Consider the following 9,649-nt stretch of genomic DNA (forward strand, 5'->3'; position numbering starts at 1 on the left):
TATATTTTCTAGCTTGTATCCTATTTAAATATTGTGAACAGAAGATTAGACTTTCAATTCCACCTCTGTTTCTCATTCCTATCTCATTTTTACTGTTGGACCTGTTGTCGATTTTTGTGAGAGGGATGAAAGCAAATAGATCGACTCGTATCGCCTAGTTTGATTGATTCGATTTGGTTCGGTTCAATTCGGGTCTATATAATTTGCTCGGGAAGGTAAAAATTTACAAAAGTTTGAATAGGGTAAAAAATGTGGAGTTTTACCATAGTTTATGTTCTGCCAAACCAGCTGATGTTTTTTTGTTGAAGACAGAGATTACTGTTTGTGTTTTTGACCATTTGGAGTGTTCCTTATTTCCACCAACAAAAAGCTTCATTTTTTGTGCCATGTCCCTTTTTAACTCTTTCTCCTGAATTATGGGAATTTCTCTATCTTTTGTACCTTATTGATTGCCCTCTTCCACTGTTTCAGATCTTGTACTTCATGTGTATATGTGTACTTCACTTAAATTATTGGAGATAGAACGTTCACGAGAATTATTTGTCATTTTAGGTATTGTCCTCCTCTTTATAGAAATAGATGTGTGAAAGCTGAAGTCCACTGTTAGTAGATATTGTCTGTTTTGACCCGTTACTTATCGTCGTTAGCCTCACGATTTTAAAACGCGTATGTTAGAGAGAGGTTTCCACACCCTTATAAACAATGCTTTGTTCCCATCTCCAATCGATGTAGGATCTCACAGGACGATTGAAGATCACTGTTCAACTCCAAACCCCTAATTTCCCATTCTTCAAAGTAAAAACAAGTATCGTTATGATCGCTTACATAATATGCATTAACGATTTGAATTATGTTTAGGTTGGTCAAACCATTGAAGACTAAGACATATATAACTACATTGCCCACCAAATATTTTCGATCAGTTTGTCGTTTCATAAGATTCATCAAATTAGGGTAAAGTAGGTTCGAGAGAGAAGGGAGGAGACCAAATGTTTTTGATCAACCAATCATCCCATAAGATATCTGACACTCAACATTCTCGATCAACCAGTCGTTTCATAAGATTGATCGAATTAGGGTAAAGTGGGTTCGAAAGAGAAGGGAGGAGGCTAAACGTTATCGATCAACGGATCGTCTCATACGACATTTGACACCCAAACATTCTCGATTAGTCAATCATCTCATAAGATCGATCGAATTAGGGTAAAGTGGGTCTGAGAGAGAAGGGAGGAGGCCAAACGTTATCGATCAACGGATCGTCCCATAAGACATTTGATACCCAAACATTCTCGATCAGCTAGTTATCTCATAAACTCGATCGAATTAGGGTAAAGTGGGTCCGAGAGAGAAGAGAGGAGGGAATCCTCAAAACCAACCAAGTAGTTTGAATCAAACTAAATGGATAACCAAAAAGGGTATCAATTTTGGTAGAAACCCAATAGGACAAGCAGCTAGCAGCCAAGCCTTTGTCTGGTTGTATGGGCGTGGTTTGGTTAAAGGCTTAAAGCATGAAGGGTCATTGTCAGGTGAAGTCACTGCTGAAAGCTGCCATGGAAGTCCTTTCCAATATTCTCACCTTTTTGCCCTTTATGAGAACCCCAACTTCATTTTGTCTTCCAAGTTTTGGAGTCATTTTCTATCATTTTACGGGTTGGTTTGTTAGGACTTGATTCGGTTCGTGTTGGGTATGGGTTGGTTTGTTAGGACTTGATTCGGTTCGTGTTGGGTACGGGTTGGTTTGTTAGGACTTGCTTCGGTTTGTGTTGGGTACGGGTTTAGTGTGAAAAGTACTGGGGCAACCCGATGCAACCTAAAAAGTATTTATGGGCCCAATTCGATTACTTATCCAATCTAGCAAAGTACATCACACAATATCTACTTGTACTTTTCTTCCTCGCACAATGCATAGAGACAGTGAAGCACATTATCTACTATCTACATCAGACATTAATAAGTATTTCTTCTCAGTTAGCGTTGGCACAACAGTTCCTACTTCCTTCTCGAGTACTCGTTACCGTCATTCATCAACCGCCTCGAGTCACCACTCTTGCTAGTCACGGGTCTATCCTCTTCGTTCTAATTCTTTATTTTTAATAACCCGATAGCCAATCTAAAAATAGAGGGTTGAGTTGGGTTGATTCAAACAACTCGAATTTTCGGATTGATCCAAAAAATTCCCTCAACTTAATCAATGTACATCCTTGAGAAGGAGTTCCTTCCAAAGTTAAATCTCTCCATGTCACTCCCTTCTGTGTTCGTGCTCGGGGCTATTAGATATTATGACGAGGTCGATGTTACATGTTTTAACAGCTATAGGTTTAAACTAGCTTTTCTTTGGTGGGATGAAAGAAAATATCAAATTTACCTTTAAATTTGGTTTGGATCATGTGTATTAATTTTTACCAGTTTTCAATAGCTCGCACGATTATTACTCTATTGATTAATAAGGTTGGACGGAGCGGCGATCTTCAAATATTCGTTATGATCATCGCCATTTCTTTCTTCTATCAATTACGATCCTGTTATGCTTTTAATAATTTAATTTTTACGACTATGAGAAAAATGAAAAAATGTGAGATCCCACGTCGATTGGAGAGGGGAATGAAGCATTTCTTACAATCGTGAGATTGATAGCCATTCGTAACGAGCCAAAGCGAACAATATCTGCTAGCGGTGAGCTTGGACTGTTACAAATGATATTAGAGCTGGCCACCGAGCGGTGTGCCAGCGAGGATGCTAGGTCCCAAAGGGGGTAGATTGTGAGATTCTACCTCGGTTGGAGAGTAGAACAAAAGCATTCCTTATAAAAGTGTAGAAACCTCTCTCCTAAATGTTTTAAAACCGTAAGACTGACGACGATACGTAACGGTGTATCACGAATCCATTAGTATACCAGTTTTTCAACTATACTATAAAATATTTGTTTGCCTTTTGAATTCAAGCCAAAATTATAAAAAAGAAGAAGCCAACCCAATTTGCATAACACTTGCAGGGAAAATGCTGCTGGAATTCCATCTACTTTTGATTCTTTTTCCATAGAACACCTATCCTTTTCAGCATGTTGATATTCTTCTTCTTCGTCGAGTCGTCGTCGAGGTCATCGGAGTAGAACGTGCCGAGAGAATAGTTGCTGTCAGCAGGACCTGAAATCTCTACAACTTTTCCATCTTTCCCTGGTGAGAGCATTGCTGCAGCTGCCTCAGCTGCCTTCCTCCATTGATCTAACTGCACCCTTAATCTCCTCAATTCCGCCTCCATTTCCGAGCTTTCGCTTACACAGTCGAGCTTGGCTAAAGCCTCTTCATTTGCAGATTTTGTTGGTTCTTCCAGATCAGTCCTTTCACCGTTTGTTTCCATTTTCTGAATATCGATTCGGAGCATATCGTTTTCTTCAATGATTCCTTGCAACTCTGTCTCTTTATCTAGCAAGCTTGCCTTCAACTCCTCAATATCAGCCTCTAACTTCTTCAGCTGTTCGTTTTCACTTTCTTTAGTTTTCTGATTCGAGTTCGATGTTTCGTCGTCTTTCGCAATACTTAGAAGTCGAGCCTCATCATCGAGACGTGTCCTCAGTTGCTCGATTTGTGCCTTGGCTCGAGTGAGTTCAGCTTCAAATGCAGCCTCTTTCAAACGTGACTCCGATTTTACCGATTCCGCATCTTCATAAGAACTTCTGATCTGTAACGCGCTCCGAAGCTGCTCTTCCTGATACCTTCTATCAGCAACATCTAATGCTAGTCTCAATTGACCCATTTCAGATCTAATACAATTAAGCTCAGCCAAATCATCCTGATATTTGCTAATAAGAGCCTCCAGTGATGTAACTTTTTCTTTGGATTGCTCCAACCCCAAGGACACAGAGTTGAACATGATCATAGCGTTTGCTCCCTCTGATCGAAGCGTTTCGATGGTTGCATTTGCAGTTTCTAGCTCCATTTGTGTTTTTGTCAGATCATCAAGAGCTTGAGCTTCAGAATCTTCATAATCAGAGAGCTTGGATTTAAGTTCCTCCACCAGTGAAAGTGTTTCTTTGAGTTCTACTCTGAGGCCCTGAATCTCAGCATGTCTATTCTGGTTCGCCTCCGAACCGGCTATCCTTTCGAGGTGAAGCTTGAGCTTCTGATTTTCATTCATGGCAGCAGACAAAGCCGCAGAATCCATTAAATGCTGTTTTTGGAGGGCCTCAAGCTCAGACTGCCATGCTCTATCTCGATCCTGCGAAATTTTCCGTAGCTCTTGGATTCGTTCGTCTTCAGAAGCAGAAAGCTCTACCAATTGCTGTCTAGAATCCTTGAGCTCTAAGGACATGAATTCAAGCTGCTGCTTAGCCTCTTCAGCTTCTTCTTTTGCTCTCCTTTTCCATGATTCAGAGGTGTTTAGTTGATCCCTTGCCTTTTTCAGTTCATCTTGAAGTTCAGCAATCCGTGATTCCATCGTAGAAACTCGATTTGGACGTTTTTTCTGGATTTCAAAATATACTAACAATGTAAATCATTTACAGTGAATTTGTTATCAAAGCTGCAGATGAATAACATTGTGCAAATGAGAAATTCTCATCTGCAAAAGACTTGAGGATGCATACGCTATGCAAATAAGTTTATGAACAGTTTCTCCGATAAAAAATGGGCATTTTGAGCAGAATTAAAGAAACCAAGAACTTCAATTGAAATGAGAGCTAACTAGAAGAAAATGAGAGATAAAAGCTATCAAAAGAAAAGAAATTGGCTCATGCTTTCACCGAGTTTTTATGGAAAGCCAAAGCCCACCGCTAGCAGATATTGTCCTCTTTGGGTTTTCCCTTTCGGGTTTCCCCTCAAGGTTTTTAAAATGCGTCTGTTAGGGAGAGGTTTCCACACTCTTATAAAGAATGTTTCATCCCTTCCCCAACCGATGTAGGATCTCACAATCCACCCCCTTCGAGGCTCAAGCACACCGCCTGGTGTCCACCCCCCTTCGATGCTCAGCATCCTTCAGGACTCAGCATCCTCGCTGGCACATTTCCCGCTGTCTGGCTCTGATACCATTCATAACAGTCTAAGCCTACCACTAGCAGATATTGGCGTCTGCTAGGGAGAGGTTTCCACACCTTTACAAAGAATACTTTGTTTCTCTCTCCAACTGGATCTCACATTTCATTCTAAATAACATAAAATTGAACTCAGAACAGCTTCTCAAACAAGCAGGATCATTATTAGGGAGAAGTACCTCAACTACTGAACTTTGAACTGATTTCATTACACCAGTCTTAGGATTTCTTTCCTTTGTCATCTTACTCAAAGAAAATGGAGCCGAGGCATCCGAAACAGAATCCGAACCAAGAGCTTTAACTTGTCGAGCGGGTCGAGGTTTCCTCAGTGGTGCTTCCAAACTTCTGCACTCACAACAGAAAGAGAATCAACACCACAGCCATAGATGAATTAATGTCAGTTTGAAGATCATCTGAAAAGGAAGAAGGAAGAATCACAATCTTACTTGGGCTTTGAAGTCTGCATATTTAGCAGTTCCTTGTGAAGAACAAAAGCAGGATGAATCAATAGTTGATATTCTCCTCCAAAGCTCTCTGACCCACAAGAACTGCTTCAGTTTCAGAGAATTATTTCATTAAAATTCAAACATAACAAAGAAAACAAGCACTCCCTTCAAAGAAACTCCCACTTCTACCAACCAAAGCCACTTAGAAAAGAAATAAGTAAACCAAAAGAAAAGGTCTATAGAATCTCTTTTTCTCAACTTTCTTTAGTTCATTACTTTCTCACAGTGCTCTGATGGCCCCAACAAATCATGGCAATATGTAAAGTTTCATAATCTTCAACCCTCCCTGGGCCAACCTGTTTGTTTGTTTATTTGAGAAACAGTAAAGAATATCATGGAGAATTTGTACTAAAACTCAGTAGATCAGATATTGTTGTCGTGGTACTGCAGCTAACAATCATATCAAGAACAAAAGAAGACCAAAATTAAGAACTCAACCCAGAATATAAGGAATCACAAGCAAATCAGGAAGTTTCAAGAGATGAAAACTAGCACAAAAACCAAGGGGGGAGCAAAATTTGATCATTGAATTTTCAATTACAGCCCAAATGGCCAATGGGGGGAGCAAATTTTGCGGAAATGAGCAATGCCCACAAGGTGTTTGATGTTTGTCCTCAGAGAAAAGTTTTGTTTTCAACAAGACGAAGCTGAAACAGTAACGTGAATCGGGAGGATCACTTACTCTGAATTCGTTTTGAGTTGGAAGATAGAACTCAGCCATCAGATTTCAACAACTTCGGCTTTTACTTAACCGATTGAATTATGGGTCGCCGCTCAATTGCTTTGCGCTTGACTAACGTGTAGGCATCCATGTGATGAAAAGGACCCGTGATTGTTAACCTTCTCCATGAACAGAGCAGGAGGACCACTGCCATAGCCATAGCCATGGCCATTCTGTGCAGAAGGAAATGCCGGATTTCCGTTCAAGCTGCTCATATGAACGCTAAAGACAAATTTTCTTTCACGATTCTTATCGAACACTTCAAGCCCTGTGAAAGCTACAAATCTCTGTTCGAGTGTTCATCGTTGAACCACTTGGGTTTTGGATGCCAAATAACAATTTGGTTCTTACGAGTTCTTGTAGATTACAACAATTTAATTTTCATGCTGAAAAATCTCATCGACATAAAATATTTATTTTATTCCATTTTAATTTAATCTCTTATAATTTTATAAAGATATTTAGTTTCTAATTAATTTATTGATCTACGTCAAAAGAAAAACATTAAATAATAACAATAATTTTCCAATAATAAAAGATACAAAATGAATATATTTTTAAAATTTATAAAATAAAGTCTAATAGAAACTATATATATATATATATAGAAAAATTGACAATTAATTAATAATATGAACCAAATTTTCTACTTCAAAAGTTACGTCAAAAGACAACGATTGCGCGACACTTGTTTTATTGTATGAAAATTGTAAGTCAAGGACAATTTAAACGTATGATCGAGCCTTAGTCACGTTTTAGAAAACGTGACTGAAAAATGAGTTGAAAATAATTTGTAAGAAAATAATGTTACAGGCTAAAAACAATTAAACAACAACAGCACCTTCCATGGCATATAACCCTAATAACAAATCTAGGTGACATAAAATTTAAATTCGAATTATTTTTTACAAATTTTAAATCTATAAAAACATTATTAAACACAAAATTTAAAGTGTTATAGGCTCTGTTTCTTCGAAATTCAAGTCGAAATCTCATCAAATTTGAACATTCCCCTACAATAATGTCGAAAAATCTCAATCGAGACTCAGTTTTTTATGCACATGGTTCAATAGACTCAATTAGGATTTCAGTTTTGAGTTCGTACTTATAGTGTTATAGACTTTTTTTCTTCAAAATTCAAGTCGAAGTCATCGAATTTGAACATTCCTCACAACAATATCGAAAAATATCGATTGTGTCTTAGTTTCTTCACCTGCAGACTTCAAATAGCCTATTTAAAATTTTCAAATTAGAGTTTCGATTTTAAGCCCGTATGGTACAGTACTATTTAAAGAAAATATTATACACGAGGAAAATGAAGCATTTCTTATAAGACAGTAGAAATCTCTCAGAGAGGACAATATTTGCTAAAGGTGGACTTTGGCTGTTACAAATGGTATTAGAGTCAGTAATCGGATGATGTGAAGTACGAGTCGAGGTAGGGCTAGACCCTTTTTATAGTAGACGCGTTTTAAAAGCGTGAGACTGACGGCGATATGTAATGGACATATCTGCTAGTGGGGTTGTTACAAAATGATGTTAGAGTCAGTCACCAGACGATACGAGGCACTGATTGAAGTAGGACTAGATTCACTCTATAGCAGACACGTTTTAAAACCATGAAGTTGACGGCAATACATAACGAACATATCTCCTACCGAGGCTGTTACAAATGGTATTAGAGAAATCACCGAACGGTGCGAGACACTTGTCAAATTAGGACTAGATCCTTTCCATAGTAGACGCGTTTTAGAACCGTGAGGCTAACGCGATACGTTGATTATCCAAACAAAAAATGGAGAAAATAAAAGCAATCACAGATTAACTTGAGTAATCAAGAAATTAAGTGGATAAATAAAAAATAATACAGAAGTTCGTGGAAAAAATAATCACAATGGAAGATGTAAAAATAGCAGTGACCCACACGACATGTCCTGCCTTGCCCTGTGAGTATCAAACTCAAGAATTTAGCAGATTCCCAGAACACATTCAAACACATTTAGAATGAACAAATTCCCTTTTCATGGATCATTTCAAGTGATAGATGGTGTGTGTGGAATTAAAAAAAAAAACAAATAAATTGTAAGGTTAACCATTTTAACAAATCTTCTTCAGTTCATCCAATCTTGTTCAGCATAATTTAGCCACCAACTCCATTGCTGATGCTGTTTCCGATATCGACGTCGCCTTCGAGCTTGGGCGGACCTGAATGTCGTCTTGCCAAGGCGGGTGAAGGAGGGTACGAGAGACGTTTCTTTGCTGTTGCTGAAGATCCTTTCTCTGGAGTTCCTAATGAACTCTGCAATCTGGATTTTGCTCTTGCTGATTCAGTTGGTGTCATGTAACTCCGAACGGCGCTCGTGGTTGACATGTTATCGTCGTCCCTTGCCGAAGGTCCTCCTCCTCCTGTGCTGTGCCTTCGTGATCTTTCGGACTGCATACTGCTGACCATACTTTTCGAGTCGTCGTCGTGAAGCATGAGGATTCTTGGGCTTGGAGGCTTCATTTTTTTTACTTTGGGAGATGAAGCTAGCTTGGAAGGAGTTGAGGAGGGTTGGAAAGCAGAGTGAGTTGTTTTCTGGCTGCCTGTTGGGGAATCCATCTCTGAGTTCAGCTGAAATCGAGCGAATGATTTGCTGATTTCTCCGCCAACAATGCCACGACTCGTCGTCTTCTTACCGGAATGACTGGTGTTTGACTCTTTTCCTGTCAGGTCAGGAGCATCGTGTACTCGAGCTCCGCTCCATCGCTCCGACCAGCTCCAACCCCAGGTGGGATTGCTTGGATCCATGAATGCTGGGTTTACAGACTTTGCAGAATTCTTCCAGGTTTGCTGTAGACAGATAACGATACTCGAATCAAACTCAGGATTTCATTCATCGAAAACTCGATACTCTAGCAAATAAATACAACTCGAGAAGAAGAATATAAAATGGTTTAGAAAAAAAATGTGAAATGGGAAGATTCGAATCTCGGACAGTTGGAGAATGTGCATGTAACGGCCTAAGTCCACCGCTTGAGAGGTTTTCACACCTTTATAAAGAATGTCTCGTTCTCCTCTCCAACGGACATGGGATCTCACAATCCACCCCCCTTTAGGGCCCAACGTCCTCGCTAGCACTCGTTCCCCCTCTCCAATCAATGTGGGATCTCACAATCCACCCCCCTTCAGGGCCCAACATCCTCGCTGGCACTCATTCCCCCTCTCCAATCGATGTGGGATCTCACAATCCACCCCCTTTCAGGGCCCAGCATCCTCGCTAACACTCGTTTCCCTCTCGAATTGATGTGGGATATCACAATCCACCCCCCTTCAAGGCCATGCGTCCTTGCTGACACTCGTTCCCTCTCTAATCGATGTGGGAACTCACAATCCACCCCCCCCCCCCCCCCCCC

The 9,649-nt window shown here is 39.8% G+C and overlaps 2 protein-coding genes across 5 annotated transcripts in view; both read right to left on the reverse strand.

Moving 5' to 3' along the window:
• Nucleotides 1-2,846: 2,846 nt before the first annotated feature.
• On the reverse strand, nt 2,847-6,576 carry LOC111463279 (interactor of constitutive active ROPs 2, chloroplastic-like). Of its 4 annotated transcripts, none has more exons than XM_023107160.1 (4): nt 6,215-6,576; nt 5,473-5,560; nt 5,206-5,371; nt 2,847-4,461 (listed from the first exon to the last, which is right to left on the reverse strand). In XM_023107160.1, exons 2-4 carry the CDS (start codon nt 5,490-5,492, stop codon nt 3,016-3,018), a joined length of 1,632 nt encoding a protein of 543 aa, XP_022962928.1. In that variant the 5' UTR covers nt 5,493-5,560; nt 6,215-6,576; the 3' UTR covers nt 2,847-3,015. The 4 variants fall into 4 exon arrangements, with proteins under 4 accessions (XP_022962928.1, XP_022962926.1, XP_022962929.1 ...); XM_023107158.1 differs by having other exon boundaries at nt 5,473-5,574; XM_023107161.1 differs by lacking the exon at nt 6,215-6,576 and adding an exon at nt 5,953-6,047.
• Nucleotides 6,577-8,074: 1,498 nt separating this feature from the next.
• Nucleotides 8,075-9,649, reverse strand: part of LOC111463280 (protein IQ-DOMAIN 1-like) — a 4,645-nt gene continuing 3,070 nt past the window's right edge. The window contains exon 6 of the mRNA XM_023107162.1: nt 8,075-9,086. Within this exon, the coding sequence (XP_022962930.1) occupies nt 8,394-9,086 (693 nt within the window). The 3' untranslated portion in view covers nt 8,075-8,393. The remainder of the gene's footprint in view (nt 9,087-9,649) is intronic.

Source organism: Cucurbita moschata, unplaced genomic scaffold, assembly GCF_002738365.1.
Source record: "Cucurbita moschata cultivar Rifu unplaced genomic scaffold, Cmos_1.0 Cmo_Scf00028, whole genome shotgun sequence".
NCBI classification, from domain to species: Eukaryota; Viridiplantae; Streptophyta; class Magnoliopsida; order Cucurbitales; family Cucurbitaceae; genus Cucurbita; species Cucurbita moschata.